The 21,490-nt window shown below is 35.6% G+C and overlaps 1 protein-coding gene across 22 annotated transcripts in view; it reads right to left on the minus strand.

Annotated features, from left to right (window-relative positions):
• Positions 1-21,490, minus strand: part of LOC106095735 (cell adhesion molecule Dscam2) — a 433,819-nt gene that overhangs the window by 274,933 nt on the left and 137,396 nt on the right. For 16 of the 22 annotated variants that reach the window (XM_059369667.1, XM_059369669.1, XM_059369662.1 and 13 more), the window contains one exon: positions 11,122-11,271. In XM_059369667.1, the coding sequence (XP_059225650.1) occupies positions 11,122-11,271 (150 nt within the window). Of the gene's footprint in view, positions 1-3,594; positions 3,719-11,121; positions 11,272-17,230; positions 17,405-17,553; positions 17,713-17,894; positions 18,066-18,980; positions 19,143-21,490 lie in introns of all 22 variants that reach the window. The other 6 variants (XM_059369668.1, XM_059369673.1, XM_013263055.2 and 3 more) reach the window with 5 other exon arrangements.

The raw sequence follows: 21,490 nt of genomic DNA on the forward strand, positions 1-21,490 counted from the left end.
AGAGGCTCAAGAAGTCCAATAGGAAGATCTGTTTACTCGATACATTTGTTGGAAGTTGTGCCAATACGATATGTGTAAAATTTTAGCCAAATCGGATAAGAATTACGCCCTCTAGAAGCTCAAGAAGTCAAGACCCAAATATGGCAGCTATATCAGAATATAGACTAATTTAGACCATACTATGGACTGATTTGAACCATACTTGGCACAGTTGTTGGACGTCATATCAAAACGATATGTGCAAAATGTAAGAATTGCGCCCTCTAGAAGCTCAAGAAGTCAAGACCCAAGATCGGTTTATATGGCCCATTTACAATCCCAACCGACCTACGACCTATAAGAAGTATTTGTGCAAAATTTCGGACGGACGGACATGGCTAGATCGACTTAAAATCTCAAGACGGTCAAGTATATATATACTTTGTGGGGTCATATACTTTTTTTACACTTTTTTTCTAAAGCAAGCTAAAAGTAACAGCTGATAACTGACAGAAGAAAGAATGCAGTTACAGAGTCACAAGCTGTGAAAAAATTTGTCAACGCCGACTATATGAAAAATCCATATAGACCAAATTCCCGATTAAAGGTTTGAAGCCCATAAAAGCTTTATTTATCTCAAGACGGTCAAGAATATATATACTTTGTGGGGTCATAGACGAATATTTTGAGTAGTTACAAACAGAATGACGAAATTAGTATACCCCCCATCCTATGGTGGAGGGTATAAAAACAACAGATCGATAATATTGAAGCAATATCAATGCACAGACCGTATAAAAACAAATTTAATAAAACCAGTTGGAAGTCATGAGAGAAATCATTGTGCAAAATGTTAGACCAATCGGATTAAGATAGCGCCCTCTATAGGCGCAATGTGCCTTATAGATGCATTCAGAAACGGGTCGCTAAATTTTTGTTCAAAATGCAAATTTTGCCCATTAACATTCCACTAAAGAACAGGAGCAAACTTCTCACATATCAATGAGTGCAGTCCGATTCAAGTTTTTAAGCTCAATGATAAGGGGCCTCCTTTTTATAGCCGAGTCCGAACGGCGTGCCGCAGTACGTCACCTCTTTGTAGAGAACTTTTACATGGCATAGCACCTCACAAATATTTGCCAGCATTAGGAGGGGATAACCACCGCTGAAAATTGTTTCTGATGGTCTCGCCAGGATTCGAACCCCGGGCGTTCAGCGTCGTAGGCGGACATGCTAACCTCTGCGCTAAGGTTCAACTTTGTTCAAAAAAATTTAACTTTGCTGATTGTATCCATAGGAAAAATATTAATCGATATTAAGACAAAATACAAAATATCGATAGGGCCATCGATATTTTGCCAGCTCTACTGAAGAGTCGGATTAGATTTGCATATAATAATATATTTACATATGGAACTAAGATAGAGAATTGGACCGGTTGTGGTCCATACTGCACAAAGTCATCACATATTCTTTGCGAATGCGTGGTGACTGTAGCATTTTCCAGGCAGAAGTCCTTGTGATTGCTAGGGCGGCAGAGGTTATGCTATCCAGAAGAATAGATCAATTTAAAATCCGAATGTACCGCGACAGTCAAGCAGAATTGAAAGCTTGGCACGAATATAAAGACTAAACGGTGGGGTCGTTGTTGTGAGGTTTTAAATTGTTTTCAGGGGTATCATAACCTGGTTTTATGCTAGTTTTCTACACATAAGCATGTTTTAGGAAACGAGATGGCGGACATGCTTGGGAGATTGGTTGTAAACCTTGCTATTGTGCCAATATTAGCTGTATATCCAACACTATCGAAAAATGTCCTCAAAATTAAGGAGTGTTGTAAGGATATATGATTAAATCGCCGGAATTCAAATAGCCGAATGTGAACAAACAAAGCATCTGTAGGTCCAACATTCTAAATAATACATAGATAGTCTGTTGTCAATGGAAAAAGGCACATCTGAGTGTAGTTTTCGGAATAAGCTAAGTAAACATACGTCTCGTATTGACATTAAATATGACGACTTATGTCGGTGGTGTCATGAGCTCAAAAACTCAGAGAACAGTTTTCAATTTCTTTGTCTATGCCCAGCTTTATGTCAAATTAGAAACAGGATGCTGGGCTCTTTTTTTCCTTCAAGCACTAAAAGAAATGAGAGGAGCAAATCCATGTCGGATCAAGGCGTTTGCCTTTTCATCCGAGTGTCATCGGAAAGTATGTAAACATACGGTTAGCTTTGTGGAGTGAAAAAGTAAGATGAGGAATCGCAACGGACCTTAATCTGGCAAACATGGATGTCTTGACGACTTAACATAGCCTGCTCCTGGCAAGCTATGACCCGATGTAAACGATTCTTAAATAGATTTGGAAGGCATAACAAGTTTTTATTTGCAAAATTAATGCGAATATTGTAGTTCTGCCATGTTAAAACTTCTCTACTAAATGGTGTTGCTATGCGGCACGCCGTTCGAACTCGGCATATATAATGAGGCTCCTTATTATAGAGAGAAGTATCCCCAGTTTCTTAGTGGGATGTTCAGGGAAATTTAGTGTTTATTGTATTGTCGTCAAAGAAGACTCAACAATTCTAGCCGGAACAACAGATATGTTATTGCTGGAAAATATGGATGCTATCGACTTATGGTTTTTGCTGTGCTGATGCTGACGATATTTGTGTGGCCTCTAGTTATGGCGATGCGCCAATCCGTCTCGGCTATAATAGAAAGGTGCATTACCATTGACATACGATTTTGAATCAAATGATACATGATAGATGTGCCATAGATCCCTATACCTCACATCCTTTTACATCCTTCCCGAAAATACAATGATGCTTAAGGCCATGCAGATAAACCTAAACCACTTTATTGTGGCTTCATAAAACCTGCAGTTTCTAAACAAAAGTAAATGAGTTAGTTTCCAACCATCAAACTAGGCTGTTCTTTTCGATGTGCAGTAGGAGTCCTTAAAATGCTGTAAAGAGGCTGCGTAAAATTATTTGGCAAATTTGCGGGACAGATCTTTATATACACTAAACTCTTAAATGTATGAGCATTGCTTAATGCTAGAACACTTTTATAAATTTGTTAATCTCATTACTAACCTAAATAAGGGAGCCGGATAAGCCTGGGCGGGACAGATTAATGTTACACTTTTCTCCGCGGATGAGGTAAAACTACTACTTGTAGTCTGGCTAGAGAATTTAGGAGCCACACTAGCAACAGGTTCTGGTAATCGAAATAAATAAATTTAGAAAAAAAACAGCTCAACTCTTTAGAATACCGCCTGCAGATTATGTATTCCTTTAACAAAATGTTGGGATAGAAATAAACTTCAAATTTTCAAACGAAAAAACCAAAACATTTACCTAAAAAAAGGCACCGGATAGGCTTGAGCCGGACACAAAAAAGTAACGGGCAAACTTGAAGGCACACCAATGACTTTAATATCATTGCCAGTTAATAGACGAGGACCTACACTGGCCACAGGTTCTAGAAAAACAATACACATGTGTCTTTTTAAACAGTTCTTCATGAACTTATACTCATATAGCATACTCAAAACTCACTAAAAGTTGGGACAGGTTGAAAAACAGGACATTGAATTTTAGCACCTACCTAAAAACTGGTGCCGGATAAGCCTGGGCCAGACAAAGCAATGTCAGATTATGATTGGCAGCTGCCACAAAAGTGCTGCTTATTTGTTGGGAGGGGAATTTTGGCGATACCCTACCAACTGGTTCTGTAAGTTTTGAATAAGGGGGGGAATATTTTCAATATTTTGTAATCATATATCTTAGAGTTTGTTTACGCTTATTGGTATTCATTTATTTTTAAAAGAAGGACTTACCTTGCACAAGATATTTAGTTTAAAATTTTGGAAAAGGGCTCTTCTTTGAATTTAAGATTCAATAAAAATTTTGGAATTAAAAAAACGCACCATTTTACTCAAGCTCAAGTCAAGCACTTCGAATTTTAGATTTATCTTTAAGTTTTAAGTGTAATTTGATTATTAATTTCGACTTTAACGATTTAATTTGCAAACATTAAACATTTTATTGCATAATATTTTTCGGTTAGAAAAATATTGACAAAACCGAGCAAAAATTTAGGGTACCCTATCCCAACATTCAGGCAGTTTTCAATAAATTTTACAATAAGACAGAAAAAGCAAAGAAATTTAAATGATACAACGCGTTTATTTTTTTCGATTAACACGAAATCAAATAATTTTTTTTTAATAAATTATATGATTTTGTTTAGTTATACTTTTTATCATATTCTTTTTTTACATAGCTTCAAACTCATATAAAATCTATTTTATTTCTTGCAGTTATTGTTTGTTCTTATTTTTTGTCATTATCTTTCTTCTTTCTCTTTATTTTTATTTTCGTCCAAAGAAAAAGATTTTAAGCAAAAAACCTTTTTGATTGTTTTTCAATCTTCATTAAATTTTCTTTTGCTTTTCCTTTAAATATTTTAAATATATCTTAAATACACTAAATAAAAAAATAAAAACAAAAATTTATGTTTGACATGATCAAATGATTTGATTTTTGTTTTTTTGTTTTTATTTTTATTTTATTTAAAGGTAAATATTTCCAATTATTTCATACAGTTTTTAGAAATATTTGCCTTGTTTAAAGTAAAATGTTTTCAAAGGATACACTTTTTTAAACTAAACTAATTATTTTGATAATTGATTGGAAATATAATGTTACCAGTACTTTTTTCCAAGTATATCATTTTTGAAAACATTTTTGTATTGTTGCGAAAGAAAAGTCTCTTCACAGAAAAAATGTAATGATGACATGGAAATGAATTTTGATGTAAGTTAGCACTTTTCTTTCGCATAAAAATATTTCAAAAGGTATAATATTTCAAATGTTATTATGTAGCACAAACACAAACTTCATAAAAATTTAGAAAGCTTAGTTTGCATAGTCAACTTAATGAATAATTATCATTAATACTTGTTATTGCTATTGAAAATAATCAAATTTTTAAAAAATTTTAGTAACACACATTTTTTGTATTGTATTTTAGGCTATCGTTAATAAGGGAGTATTGAAAATTTTGTTGCACACATAATTATATTCTCGAAGAGCTGGAAATATCTGCCACTTTTAAAGAATGACACATCTTCAAATGATATAAAATACTAAGGAATTTACTAATCACTATACGTGGTTACTTCTCATCCCTCTTAGTTTTTGCATAGTTGGTCTTTCCTTTAATTCTAACTTTAACTTGCCAAATATATGAAATTCTGGCGACATTTGTAAGGTCTTAAGCCATGTACAACTTTTCTACTAAGTCATGTCAGACTGCACCACGTTGATCGGACTCAACTACGTAGAGGAGGTCCCTTATCATTAGAAACTTGGGAACTTTAATCGCACACTCAATGATATGAAGGAAGCCTAGAGGTTACTTCCTTAAAGTATGTCCATATGAAAATTTAATTGAAATTTCAAAGTATAGCCAAAATTTGCACAATGGTCAAATTTATTCACATGAGGTTCATGTGGGCAATTCCACGAAAATTTACCCCCTTTCTCAAAAAATTTAAATTAGAACTTTTCAAATAAATTTGTACCTAATAGAAGCCATAGAAGTGAAAGCATTTATTTCAGTAAAAAAAAATATTAAACTCTTCCTAAAGGTCCCAAAAAATGCTTGCTTTTTCATGTAAATAATACCCGCTTAACATTCACCTTTTAGCTTATAATACGTCGTATGGACATCATTGTTTCTCAAAAGATTGTAGATTTCTTTCAATGCTGGTATCGATTGTTAAAAAATAATGGTGTTAAGCTTTGAAAATATGTGCTTGCATTAAATTAAGTTTTTAGATACTAGTCAGTGCAAGCACTTTTCAATTATATTTCAAGATTGAATTATTTAACGGCCGTTACCAAGGAATTTAAGCGAAATCAGATAAAAAAAAATATACCTTTTATAAGTTTAAGGCCCATACTTGGAAGATCGGATCATATCGCAGCTATATCCAATCCAAATCCAAGGGTTTTTTTTAAAGTCATTGTACCTAATTTCGCTCTAATTGGATGAAAAATAAGCGTTTTATAAGCTCTATATGCTATATATGGAGGTCGGTCTCTGTAGGCCTGTATTAAGGTATAGCCCGATAATACATTTTCAAAATAGCATGCTTCAAGTCCAAATGTGCTTACTTTTATGTTTTGTAAGCACAATGCAATTACATCGAAAAACGTCCTTTGTAATATAGGGTAAGTTAGGTGAGGATTGCTTAGGTTGAAAAGAGGGTGTGGATATTGATCCGCCCCATGCCACTATGGACATATACCTAAGCCAGTAATCGGAATGTTGTGCACTCTAAATACTAAAAAAAGTAATCTCAAAAAAGAAAAGCTAAGTTAGGAATGCCGTGCTGCTTACAAAATTCTTAATTTTCCATATAACTCCCCTAAGTTGGTTCATGTCTGGTATTGTGTCCCCACCTAAGTACCAGTGTCTTTTAGACGCGAAAGCCGGGCAATGACATAGGAAATGCTTCAACGTTTCATCATCTTCCCCACATGCTATCATTTGCCGCACCGATTTTGCATAAGTGGGCTCGTGGTCCTATATGTCCCGTTATTATACCAAAAGATATATTGACCTCTTTCTTACTTCCTTTCAGTAATAGACGCGTCCTCTCAAGATCCGGATCTCCATATAGGATTATTGTCTTAATACTGACTGTTTCGCTGCGCGTTCGTCGTCCACGCACTAAACTCGGACTGCGTCGACGTGAAAGGCTTTGGGTAAACCAAGTTTATTGACGGCAATCCTTTGGGCTTCACAGCCAAATAGTCTGCCCTTTCATTCCCTCTTACTCCGTTACGGCCCAATACCTAAATGGTTTTGCTATCCTCAGAGAAGGCGTTAATCTGTTCGTGACCTTACCGTCACGGGTAAAAATGTTCGCACTCGACGTCCTCGCGTTAGCACTACACCACTTTACGCATTCTGTGATCGACCGGATCTCCGCCTGCCGGACCGTATTATGGTCAGACAGTCTAAAACAGTTCCTGGGTTCTTAATGTATACCCCCAGGCCCACTCTGGCATAGCTATGATCCATCCGTGTAACATGATTTCCTAATACTAGGGTTTCATCAGTCCAAGGCTGTACCGCTGGCAGCAATGCCTCGCACTCGACCTCAAGTTTCGTCCCTTGTATCTGATCGAAAACCTCTTCCCTTCCTTCCAGGTTTCCTATCATCGCTTCGACTTTAATGCTTATGTTGCACTTTTTCTCCATAGCAGTTCGCCAAACTACTGAGGCGTAAGTAAGTATTGGTCTAATCACGCTCCTGTAGAGCCAGTGGACTATCCTCGGATTCAGGCCCCATTTCGAGCCCGTTGGACACTATGTATCCAACATCTGTTAGCCTTCTCAGTACGCTCCTAAATGTGGAACTTCCAATTAAGTTTCCTATCAAAGATCACGTTTACTGAACCAGCGCTTCACGAACTAGTCTTGCCTTCAATAATGTAAAATCTTCGTCAATCATGAGGGAGCTGGAGTTTCTGGTCATCAATACCGTAAGAAATTTAACTAAATGACTTACTTAAAGAAGTCCAGGCATAAATCCGACTAAGACGGAAGTTGCGCTTTTCAGCAGGAGAAGCATGTAACCCACCGTGGCACCTGTCTCTTTGGAAGGAGATGATGCTCCACTTACAGAAAAGGACCAATGTTACCCGACCAATGTAGCATATATTAAGCGGAGATCCTTGCAATTAAAGAAGTGGGGGAATGGTTAAGATGTAATGTCATAACGACGATTGGCATAAATATCTCCTCACACAGCCAATAAATCTCTGGGGAACATATTTCTGGATTCTAAAACCACTCTCGACTGTTAGCGATCTCCAAACAATAGTTCCAAATTCACCTGTTCTGTGTGCTAGGCCGGAGATGTCCCATGAAATTCTAGGGTAGAGAAGCGCGAGACTAAGAACTATGTCATACATTTCAGGGGAGCTGGAATCTATGGTTATGATTCTAGCGACACGTAAGCTAACATCCGTATTCACAAAACTTAAAACAGCTATATAGTAAGTTTATTTGACAGTTCTATAAAGGAAATCTGTCAAATAATCCTACTTTAACGCCACTTTAAATTTTGTTAATATTGGAAAAAGGCTTTGGGACCAGGCCCGAAGGGCAACCTATGACAGATAGCCACAAATTGGGGGTCGCAGGCATGACAGGTCACTGTTTTATCGGAAAACATGATGACAGACTGAAGGGTGCCTGTAACGACTTTTTTTGAAGCTGTGAGGACGTGAAGGAAGAAGAGACTGTAGAAGATCTGTTGTGTGTGTGTCTCGCACTGGCAGTCAGAAGGATTTATACTTAAGGTTCTTATTACTTTGGATATGAAGATTGGCAAGTTGTTGGGGTTTCTAAAGCGATCTGGATGTTTCATCGGTAGGAGGCTCAAGGAATCAAGATCTAAGATCGGTTTATATGACACCTATACCAGGTTATGAACCGATTTGAACCATACTAAGCACAGTTGTTGGAAGTGATATCAAAACACAACATACGTGTCTTATGTGGCTCATCCGATTTGGCGCAAATTTTGTATGAGGTGTTTTGTTATGACTTCCAATAACTGTGCTAAATATGGCGCACATCGGTACATAACCTGATATAGCTGTCATATAAACCGATATTGGATCTTGACTTCTTGAGCCCATAGAGCGCGCAATTCTCATCCGATTTGGCTGAAATTTTGTACAACGGCTTCTCTCCTGACCTTCAACATACGTGTCTAATATGGTCTGAATCGATCAATAGCCTGATACAGCTTCCGTATAAGCCGATCTTCCGATTTTGCTTTTTGAGCCCCTACAAGGCGCAATTCTTATTCGAATTGGACATTTTACACAGGTCTCCAACATATAATTTAATTGTGGTCCAAACCGGACCATATCTTGATATCGCTCTAATAGCATAGCAAATCTTTTCTTTTATCATTTTTTGCCTAAGAAGAGATGCCGGGAAAAGAACTCGACAAATACCATCCATGGTGGAGGGTATATTGAGTTGCTCAAAAAGTAATTGGGGATTTTTCATATAGTCGGCGTTGACAAATTTTTCAACGGCTTGTGACTCTGTAATTGCATTCTTTCTTCTGTCAGTTATCAGCTGTTACTTTTAGCTTGCTTTAGAAAAAAGTGCGCGAAATTTTGTTAACATTTGTTTGTTTGGCGTCAATTTTAATATGGAGCGCACAAAGGAGCATTTTCGTCATATTTTACTTTATTATTTCCGTAAAGGAAAAAACGCGGAGCAGGTTGCTAAAAAGTTACGAGATGTGTATGGTGATAAAGCCTTAAAAGGAAGACAGTGTCAAAATTGGTTTCACAAATTCCGTTCTGGAGATTTTTCACTTAAAGATGAGCCGCGTTCAGGTCGGCCAAATGAAGTTGATGATGACCAAATCAAAGCATTAATCGAATTGGATCGTCATGTAACTGAGCGTGAGATACAAGTTAAAGATACCAAAATCAACCGTTCATTATCACATAAAATGGATTGTTTACAACAATGTTAGTCGAAAACGATCATGGTCCAAGAATGGTGAACCAGCTCAACCACTTCAAAGGTTGATATCCACCAAAAGAAGGTTATGCTGTCTGTTTGGTGGGATTGGAAGGGTGTGGTATATTTTGAGCTGCTTCCAACGAACCAAACGATTAATTCGGATGTTTGCTGTCAACAATTGGACAAATTGAATATAGCCATCAAGGAGAAGCGACCAGAATTGGTCAATCGTAAAGGTGTCATATTCCACCAGGACAACGCTAGACCGCACACATCTTTGGTCACTCGCCAAAAACTGAGTGAGCTGGGCTGGGAACTTCTGATGCATCCACCATATAGCCCTGACCTTGCACCATCAGACTACCATTTATTTCGATCTTTGCAGAACTCCTTAAATGGTAAAACTTTCGGCAATGATGAGGCTATAAAATCGCACTTTGTTCAGTTTTTTGCAGATAAAGGCCAGAAGTTCTATGAGCGTGGAATACTAAATTTGCCAGGAAGATGGCAAAAGGTTATCGAACAAAATGGCAATTATATATTTGATTAAAGTTCATTCTAAGTTTTATTAAAAATGCATTTACTTTCTTTTAAAAAATCCGCAATAACCTTTTGGTCAACCCAATATAAGATTCGGCCCGGCAGAACTTAGAACGCTTTTACTTGTTAAGTTATTCCGCCAAGTGGAGAAGGACATGTCGAAACTACATGCGACATAGTTGAGAAGAAAATGGGCTAGAAGACCAACTACTTAAGTGAGTAGTTGAGCTCAACCATAAAAAGTATATGGCATCTTCCTTCTCTTGTTCCTGTTGTCGTGATGGATTAACTGTTTTTGTTATCTAATCTATCTAACTCCTGCTCTATATGGATTGATTTCAATTTTTTTAAATGCTTCGTTATAGTTGGTTTACCTTTTTTCTTGAATTTAAAACTACTTTTACTAAAACACCAGATTTTTTAAACATTTTTTCGAACAATTATGTGTGCAACAATTTTTTTTTTTTTTTTTTTGTACAATTTTCTTTGAAAGGTCGTAAATAAATTTTATGACTATTTTTATCTCTTTTAAAATAATGTAAAATTATTTATTTTCCATTTTATTTTTTCGATTAAATTTAAGACGAAGTTAAGATTTAGATTTTATTTAGAAATAATATATTTTCTAACATATATATTTTGTATAAATTTTCTTTTAAAAAAGCATGTAGAAATTAAAATGTATGTTTGAGAAACCTTTTGAAATATTTTAATTTTATATAGCAATTGAAAAACAAATCATATTTTTAATACTTTTTATTCAAAAGAAAAAATGAAACACTTATAATTGTTAAAAACAACTTTTTGTTATTACCAAAATTATACAAGATTTCGGTATTTATTTATTATGACTTCTAAGCATTCAATTTTAATTAAGTTTGTCAATGGTTACTAAAAAGATGTGAAGAGTCTTTTTAGTTAGTTTCGCTCAAATTATATTTGTTTAAAAATATATGATTTGTTTTCCATTAATTTTTATTATTTCTATTTTTTCCAAAAGAAATTAATTGTCCAACTTACCTGTAATCACCAATCGTCCTTTGGTGGCACTTAATCTGGTTTCACCGGTTAATCTGTGTTTGGTGCGGCATTGATAACTTTTGTATCCATCTTCGGGTCCAACTTCACGAATATGCAATTCTCCGGAGGGTAAAACCAAATATTTGCCATCTAATCATTTCATCAATAATAAAAATTTTGATGAAGTAGTAGAAGAGTAGAATAAAAAACAATATATTAGTCCAGAAAAATTCAAAAGTTTTAAGAAAGAAGAAAACAACAAATTAACTACCTCTACCAATAGCACAACTAAATAAAGAAACACTTTATAGAAAGATTTAATTTTGCTTATTTAAGTAATTTTTAATATCGTAACAAAGTGTTTCCCCATAAAGTCTAGCAGAAATTGTCAAAAAACACTATACATTTTTGTTTGCATTATTTAATTTATACAAAAATTATATTGTTTACAAAGCTAAACAACATTTCATGTTACTTTATACGTAATTTACAATATTTGCTTATAATTTATTGGAGCACAGTGTTTTTTGTTACAATGTTAATAAATACAGAATAGAATAATAAAAGCATGCAATCAATGGTTAGTTCATGACAATATATATAAGAAAATCTACTAAAAAGTTTCTGGATGCCTTTCTTTATGACAACTGAAAAAAGATGGAGTTATTATATTAGGATTTAAGATCAAAAGATAAATATCTTTTGTGGTAAAGCTGACCACCTTTATGTCAATTGTTATCATAGTTTCTGTTTTAAAGAATTTTCATGTTGAATGGCAACTGGAACAGAAGATGTTTTGTCCATAGCCTTTTACGGTCTGCAGATGTTTTATCACCTACTTTGTTAACTTATTATCCATCGAAAAAAAATTAAGATCAAACTCTTAACAAGATCTATAATGTTTAAAAGCATTATTATGATGAAATTTTGAAAGATAAGCTAAAAATATCAGCATCTGTAATGTCCTTCTTGAATTTGGTTCATGTCTGGCAATTGACACCTATATACCGATCTTACATATTCTTTGAGCTTAGTTCTTTGTCTGTTTGATCAGATTGGAACCAGATGTCTAGGCTCGACTTTGTGTGTTTCATTCGGAGATTTTAACTCCCCTTTGACACTAGAGCATACACCTAAGCTCATAATCATCTTGTTTGGTGCACCTCACATAAGGTCGAATCATTTTCTATTCAATACACCTAAGTTGGTTCAATTCTAGTATCGTGTCTGTACAAAGATTTTCGTCGTTCTTCCAACCAAAGTATTTTTCAATTTAATATATCTATCCATTAAGTCGCTTACTTTTCATTCGCTTTGCACTATCTTCTCGATCAAGAACTTAAAGCCAGTTCCATTTTTCTGTGTCACTTAAATGAAAGGGTTTCGTTCTACCGTATGCCAAAATCAGCTAATTTCATAATGAGAAAATATTGCTTGAGTGAGTCAACATTGTTTTTTGAGGACCATATTAAAGCTGTCTCATTGTCTTAAACTTTATTAAATGACTCATAACTACTTAAACTGAGTACATTATTACGCAAGTATGTTGTGCAATTCATTTCATCATATGGGAGTATCGAAACCGGCATTTCATTTGGCTAAAAGTAGTTTGAACAACAGATTGATTGAGATTAAACAGTCCTGAAACCCAAAGTAAGAAAGAAGAAGTGCTGGCATTAGAGCACAAAAAGCCCAATCAGAAACTCTCTCTTCTATTTCCCACCCTCTTTGCTGAAAATTTGGAGAAAAGTCTAAATAATCACTATTTATACTATTAGCCTTATGTCGATATTGTTTCATTCGTACAAATCATAGCTGCTTATCAATCGGCATCTACAGCCTTATTATTCGTCGTCTGGTATTAAGTCTAAGCAATCTTGTCGCCCAATTCTGCTGGACACCGCAGTTGGAAAAATTTTATTTTTGCTTATCCTCACCAAACTTCAGGTTATACAGATAAAATGTTCTCCACAGGAGGATACGCCGGTATAATGCGTTGAGCTCGATGTTTTTATGTACTTTGTTGTCTCACGCTGATGGAAAGCTCGGTCTTCGTTGCTGTTTGGATAATGCACTGTGTACAAGTTTCGAGAGGCCTGTGAGCGAAGTGTAAAGTAACCAGGTTCCTGACATGATAAGATATTTTGTACAGTTGCAAATAATAACAGACTTTCTACTCAGAAATGTGGTGCTATCTCCTTGATAAATCCAATGAAGCTTCATTATCCTGTGACTCTATGTACGTAAAGAAAATATATTCTTCACCGTTGTAAACATCTGAGAAGTTCTGCCTTCCTGTCTGTCTGTGCGTTTATTTGTTTTAATTATTCTACTCTTTTTACATTCTTTAAAATCTAAGATAGCGAGCTGTAACTTGTTACGGATTACTTTTTGTCAGTTTACTTGTCAGCTGGCTTCATCCTGCAAAGTAGTATCAATTGTGCAGTGATACCAAACTCAGACTTAACTCCGAAAATATGGTGAGTAACTATCTATTTTTCTTGAGTTTTCTTAGGATTTGCTGCAGTGCGAATATCTAGTCTGTGGTGGATTTACTTTACTTTACCTCGATTGGCTATGACAGAACATTTGTCCAAATAGCAGAACGTAGAATAGCGATCCAAGCGCCTCCATCTTCTAAAATCCCTGACACCAAGTTTCGAGATGTCTTTAACCTCTTGATGTTTCCATCGGACTTTTTCCCCTCCAGGTTTGCCTGTACCACAGTGATTACTTTCAAAAGACTTGTTCGCCGGTGCTTCTTCGTTTATTCTGAGAAAATTACCTAACCAACGCAACCGTTGTATTTGCTACATTTAACTATGCTAACGTCTTCATACAGCTCATACAGTTCGTGGTCATACGACGTCGATACCCTCCATCAATGCAAAGTGGTCCATAAGTTTCACGAAGAATCTTTCTCTCAAACACTCCAAGCACTGCCTCGTCTGCTTTCACAAGTACCCATGCCTCAGGTAGTGCCTTGTAAAGTGTAATCTTCGTCTGTTGAGGGGTGGCCTTGTATCTAAAATGCTTGCTTAATCCAAAGTAGCATCTGGTTGCCAGTATAATTCTTCGTTTTATTTCAAACGGCAGTGAAGAGGTAAATAAATTGTGGTTCCCATCCTTCTCCATTTTCTGTCTCTGTTTTGTATTTGTGTATTGGGTGTACAATGCATTGAGGAAGTTGATGTCATGCATTTTTTATTGTCTCATTTACAATCAGACTGATACTCTGGCGATTTTTTCAAAGGTAGCAGCTACTTCTACCGGATAACGAAGTGAACTTGGTGGTGAATTTACCACGATCAAAGCCCCATCGATATCATCCAAATATCTCTTCAACATTGAATGTAATCTCTTACACGGATTTTGATTAAGAATTGAGCACACATTCGCCAGCTACGAACCACACTCCGATTCCGGCTTACATTTAACTTTACTTTGATTGACTATGACAGTACATTTGTCCCATTAGCAGAACTTAGTCTAGCGTTCCAAGCGCCTATATCTACTGCGCTCCTTCTAAAATCTCGGACAAATAGTTTCGAGATGTCTTAAACCACTTGATGTTTCCATCGGACTTTTGCTTGTCCAGATTTGCGTGCGCCACAGTGATTGCCTTCAAAAGACTTCTTCGCCGGTGCTTCTTCATTCATTCTGACAAAACGACCTAACCAACGCAAGCGTTGTATACAGGGTATCATACGACGTTGATACCCTCCATCAATGCAAACTGGTCCATAAGTTTAACGAAGAATCTTTCTCTCAAACACTGCCTCGTCTGTTTTCACAAGTACCCATGCCTCGGAACCATATAACAACACGGATAGTATCAGTGTTTTGTAAAGCGTAATGTTCGTCTGTTTAGAGAAGGCCTTGTTTCTAAACTGCTTGCTTAATCCAATGTAGCATCTGGTGTCATTCGTTTCTATTACGGCAGTGAAGAGGTTGATAAAGATGCTGACTATCTCAAAGTTGTAGTTTCTAGCCTTCTCCATTTTCTTTATCTGTTCGAGCGTACAAGGCATTGTGGGAGTTTATACCATCCATTTTGTTACTACATTTACTGCCAGAACCACTTTCACTAATTCTCTTTCGATTCTTTCCAAGGTTGCAATTACTTCTTCATTTTACCGAAATGAACCTGATGATGGATTTACCAGATTCAAAGCCATCAAAAGTGACCCAATCATCTTTTTGACTTTTTGAATCTCTTACAAAGTGTACCGCGGAGTAGACCGGACTCAAATTTGGACCATTGACCCGAACTCGGAGTTTGGTTCGGGGTTGTGCACCCATTCGCCGACTCCGAACCGCACTTCTAATCCGACATAAAACTTCTCTATCATACAATAACATTACCTTGAATATACCAGCTACCCCATAGTATTTTGTCTCCTTTCTTATGTATGATACTTTGAATGATGAGGCTCAAATCACTGGGTATGCGTTTTCTAGGAAGTTCGTTCAGACGAGCTTGATGCATATGCCTTTTCAGCGTATCGCCTTCTATATTAAATATTTCAGCTTACAATCTATTGGCTTCTGCTGCCTTGTTGTTCTTCAACCGAGTAACTGTTATGTAAATCTTATACTGACAAGACATTATACATTTTATACCATTATTAGAGATTGGTTTCATGGTATCCTCGTCCGCCACTATAAAAAAAACAGCAGCTGGGAAAACATTAATTTCGTAAGCACAAGAATAATGGGTCGTCGATAGTGAGACATACAGTTGGTCATTATCACAACGTATCCTGTTTTTTCATTTCCAGTCACACAACGAAGTAAAAACCTTGCTTCATGTCTAAAATTGAAGAAATTGACATAAATATACAACATTTGAAGTTTTTTTTTTTTTTACTTTCCCACTCTTTATCTGATTCGACACTTGATTTGCTATTATTTATATTGATCTAAATTATTGATCTCTATGTAACCTTATTCACTATTCTTCATACTTCAGCATTGATTGTATTACTGACCGTTCTTAGTATTTTAAATCAAACTTACAATTGATTAACCTTTATTTCATATTAGAAGAATGACATGATTCCCTTCTTCCGCATTTAGAAAAATAAAATGATTTAATTTCCCTCTTGTAAAGAATAAAATGACCTCGTTCTTCATTCCGATGAGTAAAATGATTTTCGTCTTCTTTTAGAAGTACAAACTTTTTTTGTTTTCTTCTTTTACTGATGTAATGAAGAAAAATTGCCAAAAACAACACATTAATCCATATAAAAGTTGCGTCAACAGATAAAACAAAATGATTATTTACTAGATATTGAAAACATCTATACTGCTTAAATGTTTCTTGAAAATATTATCTTCCAACCTTTTAGTAGATTTTCTTTCCGAAGTTTAAAGGATTTTTTCAAACTTCTATACAAGCTTTATATACAAATTTTAGTTATAGAAATAAGTGTTAAGAATCCTTTAAACTTTGGGGTATTAAAAATAATTCTTAGTATTATTATAATTATATGAGAAGCATGCATTTAAGTAAAAAATGCTTTAATTTGTTTCTTCTACAATAACATCTAATATAATAAATTTTAATAGTTAATTTTTACATTTTTTTATTATCTTTTTGACAATTAAAGCACTTCTTACATATATTTACAAAATATATACACAATACAATAACGAAAACTCTACTACACTACAAACATGAAGGGGGATTTTTCTGAGGGATTAAGGCAGGCCAGGAATGACCCTTGGAATTTTGGGGATCATGGGATTCGAATGAAAGGAATAGGAGGAGTTTTTTGCTTAAGAAATGAAAAGGAAATGAAAGAACTTAAAAAAAATAACCAAGAAGGAAATGGAATAGAAAACAAAAAAAAAATAACCTAAACAGAACCTGATTCTAACAGAGAGAGCAAAAGGGGGGAAATCTCTGGCCTAAAATAAGCAAAATTACCTTAAAATTTTTGCAAAGCAACATAAAGAAATGTAAGTGAAGTGAATTTAAAGGATGTTGTTTTACACTCCTTTTTGAGTTTTTTTGTTTTTTTTTGGATAGAGTTCTGGGATTAACAAGTAAAGGATTCCCTAAAGCACATTTTGGTTATTTTTTCTTTTTATTTGGATATATTACCACTTTCTATTTGCTGATTGGAAGAGGGCAGAATTTCCCTTTCCTCATCTTCTAGCCAAGAGGCAACTTGTATGAAATCAGCCACAAAGCTGGGTATATGACACTTCAAAATGGCACTATTGCCACGCAGGACAGCTTCGTCCATAACATTGACCGTATAGGATTGGGGAACAACTGGAAATTTTTCAAAGAGAGTTTAACAAAAATTAAAGATAAATTTTTTCAAAAAGAAAAGATGAAAGTAAAAGAAAAACCAAGGAAAAAATCCCCTTTCAATTCAACTACGTAAAGACTTTTTTGTATTATTTTCTTTTTTTAAATACCCGTTTCATTTTTGGTATAAACACCACCCTCGGTATCTAGCCAATCGGTGACCTCTAAGTGGTCAGCCACAAAGGAAGGAGTTTGGCATTTGAAAATAGCTGCATTACCCTTAATGACATACTCATCATAGACCTGAGATTCGAAAAATTGCTTAACAACTGAAAAAAAATTGTAGAAGAAATGGCAAAATAGATCAAGAAAATATGAAAAACTAGGCCTGTTAAAGACATGATGACAAATAACGAACGATTCAAGTTTAACTCATCTTGGGATTATATGTTAAGGACTTGCAAGGACTTATTATTGTTTAAGCAAAAAGTTAGATTGTCAAGTCATTTACCCATTGAATCCCCTTTATTTGGTTTAAATATCTCCATACCCTCTTCATCGACCCAAGACTCTATCTCTATGAAGTCAGCCACAAATGAGGGCACAGAACACTTTAATATGGCCGAATTGCCACGCAGCACAAATTCATCAATTACACGAGTCTGATAGAATTGATGAACAACTAAAGTGTGATAAGTAAAAGCAAAGGAAGGTTAAATCAACAAAATAAAAGAACTGAAAGAAAGATGATTTGAAATACATTTCAAAAAATTTCAGGACCGAGTTAAGGGGACCTACAAAGAGACATTCCAAAAAAACACGACGAAAATTTCAGCAAGGCTACTAAATATTGCAATAGGTATGTTGATATATCTTTTAACTCTACCGATTTCTTCACTATTGGGATAATAATTTTGTCCCTCCGAATCCATCCACAAATCAACGAAAACAAAATCGGCCACATATGAAGGTATTTCACATTTCATGACCACTGAATTTCCGCGTATGACATATTCGTTATCAGCCTCCGATTCATAGGTTTGTATAACAACTTTAAGTAGCAGTTTAGGAGAAAGGAAAATTAAGAAATCATTTGATGTTAAAACAAAATATTTACAAAAACACAAAGGATTGAGTTAAGGATTTCCCCCTTCTTTGCAATGAAAACTTTATTCAAGCTATCTACACTCAAAGAAAAAATGTTTTCATTTAGTGAATATTCAATACCATAAGCCTGTGTGGAATTATTGCGCCACAATTCGACACCCTCTTCATCTACCCAGGCCTCAATTTGCACAAAATCAGCAACAAATGAGGGAATTTTACACTTCATTACTGCAGAGTTGCCTTTGATGACATACTCGTTTTCAGCCTCGGTTATGTAGAATTGTGAAACCACTAAAACACAAAGAAAAATTATAAGTAAGCAACCAAGTTGTAAAGAAAAATAAAACGGAAACAGAAACAGAAAAAATTTAAAAAGGACTTTTCATTTTTTGGGGTCAGTTTGAGCTTAGGATCAAGTTTTCGTTGTCTACAACCAATACAACTATAATGAAATTTCCCAAGAAGATAGACTATTTTATATTAAGCCAACCGTAATTATCGGAGAAGGTCAAAACTTCGCCCTCTTCATCTATCCAGGATTCAACTCGCACAAAATCAGCCACAAATGAAGGTATGGAACATTTTAAGACTGCAGCATTGCCTTTGATGACATATTCAGTCATGATCTCGGCTTCGTAGAACTGATTTACAACTATAACAAACAATTTACACAAGAACAAAATTAGACAAATAAAGAAAATAACAAAAAAGAAGTTAAGATTTTCCATTAAGTTTATTCTAATGTTGAAATATTTTTGTGAACTCAATAGATTTAAGTTTTCCTGATATGCACGATGTGGAATTGAAACATTGCCGGCAATTTCTTGGGTATATTTCGAGTTTTATAATTGTTTCCAATTTTTTAAAGTTTTGACAAATTTTAAACATGGAATGGAACATAAGACAAATTTAATGAGCTATATTTCAAATATAGAAGGAACCAGTTCGAAATTTAGCCATCATAATCAGCAACGAAATAGGTAAACCAAATAAAATTTTTGACATAATGTTAAGTAAGTTGTGTTTAAAGGGCTTTGGCTTTCATCGCAAGCCCCAAGGCAGAATTTCGTTTTAAACAAGATTTCATTTCTGTTGTTTTTTGCGGAAAAGCCCCAAGAAAGCTTAACACCCCAATAAACCCAAGTCGTTGTCAAAATCATGAAAATAAACGAAGAACCTCATTTGAATATCTCGAAGGATGTGAAGTTAAAATTGTTGCAGCCAAGACCACGAGAGCCCATTCAGAAAAGTTGAAATATCTCGATAGATATAATACTGACAGCTAATGTGATTTGTATGGGGAAATCTGCTCTCTTGGGGCTTTCATTAGAAGGCCACTTTTCTCCTTTCATTTAGTACAGAAAAATCCGATATTTGGCCTAAAGTTTATCAAAATGTTAGCCTCCATTTTGTGGATGTGGGTTTCAGCTACAGAAAAGCTGATCAAATGGTTGAATGGGGAGTATTATTCCACCACATGATCAGCTTTTCTCTAGCCGAAACCCACACCCACAAAATAAACGCCAAGTTTATCTTTCAATGTATACAAAATTTTTGAAAAAGTTCCAACCAGAAAGGTCCATGATTTCCATGCACAACTTCAAATTCCAAATATCTCGATATCTGTAATACTTACAGACAATCTGATATATGTATGGGGAATTCACCTTACTGAGGGTTTCAATTAAAGACCACTTTAAATTTTCTAGAAATTTCTAAAATACGTCTTTCAAATTGTTGGCCACAGTTGTATGCCAATTTACAGCTATACAAATTGATCTACAGAAGTGAAAATTAAAGCGGTGAATTCTTCTTGTCTTGAGCTCTCTTTGGTTAGGTTAGGTTTTAGTGACAGTCTACCATCAGATTGACTTAGACGTTTTCGTCCATTATGATACCAAAGGAACAAAAGAAGATCCTGCCATTGAACCATCCAGATCGCTTTAAAAAGCCCAATAACTTGCGAATGTTTACTTCCGCTAAAAAACTGAGAACCTAAAGTGGAACTCCTTCTAACTGCTAGTGCGGGACAAACACACAGGAGGGCTTTATAGTCTCTTCTTCCTCGATGTCCTTACAGTTTCGGCAATAGTCGTTGCTGGCAACCTTCAGTCTGTCAGCATGTTTTCCGATTAGACAGGGACCTGTTATGACGGACACAATGACTGAGACGTCTGTTCTAACGAATGACAGCAAAGTATACTTCTTCAAGTCTAGATTAGGCCACATAGTTTTGGAATGCCCACAGCCCCCGCTTTGTGACCATCTATCATTCGTTGTCCTTCGGGCCTGGTCCTGAAAACTCAGCTTTCATATCGCTAGAGGCATACCCACAGATTCCAGTATCCCTGGAATATGTAAGGTAGTTCCTAGTCTCGCAAGCTCGTCCGCTTTACAATTCCCTGGGATAACTCTGTGGCCCGGCACCCAGAACAGGTGAATTTGAACTGTTCAACCATCTCGTTGAGAGATCTGCGTCAGTCGAGGGCGGTTTTTGTGTTCAGAAATACGTGCTCCATGGATTTAATGGCTGTCTGGCTGTCTGAGAAGATATTTATGCCAATCGTAGTAATCACATTAACCATTCCACCACTTCCTTAATTGCAAAGGTCTCCGCTTGATACACACTGCAGTGGTCCTTTTCGATATGACTGGATCTAGAAATTAAGAACACATCCCAAAGCCCTGGTCTTAAAGTTTGGAACCACCCGCAAAGAAGTCTATATAACTTCTGTTACGAGGGATAACGTTGTTCCAATCGGTTCTATCAGGAATAGTGGTACAGTACTTTTTATCAAAAAGCGGCTCAGGTAAAGTGTAATGCACGTTGCTTGGAACATAAGATATTATATCAAGGATAACACAGTGTCTGTAGCCGCCACATGACAATGAGAAAGCTCAAACTCACGGCGGTAGAAGTAGAAGATGTGGCATTAAATTCAGTGCATCAGATGGTGTCGTCCTCAGTGCGGCTGTGATGCACAAACAAGTCATTCTTTC

The sequence above is a fragment of the Stomoxys calcitrans genome, chromosome 5 (assembly GCF_963082655.1).
Source record: "Stomoxys calcitrans chromosome 5, idStoCalc2.1, whole genome shotgun sequence".
NCBI lineage: Eukaryota > Metazoa > Arthropoda > Insecta > Diptera > Muscidae > Stomoxys > Stomoxys calcitrans.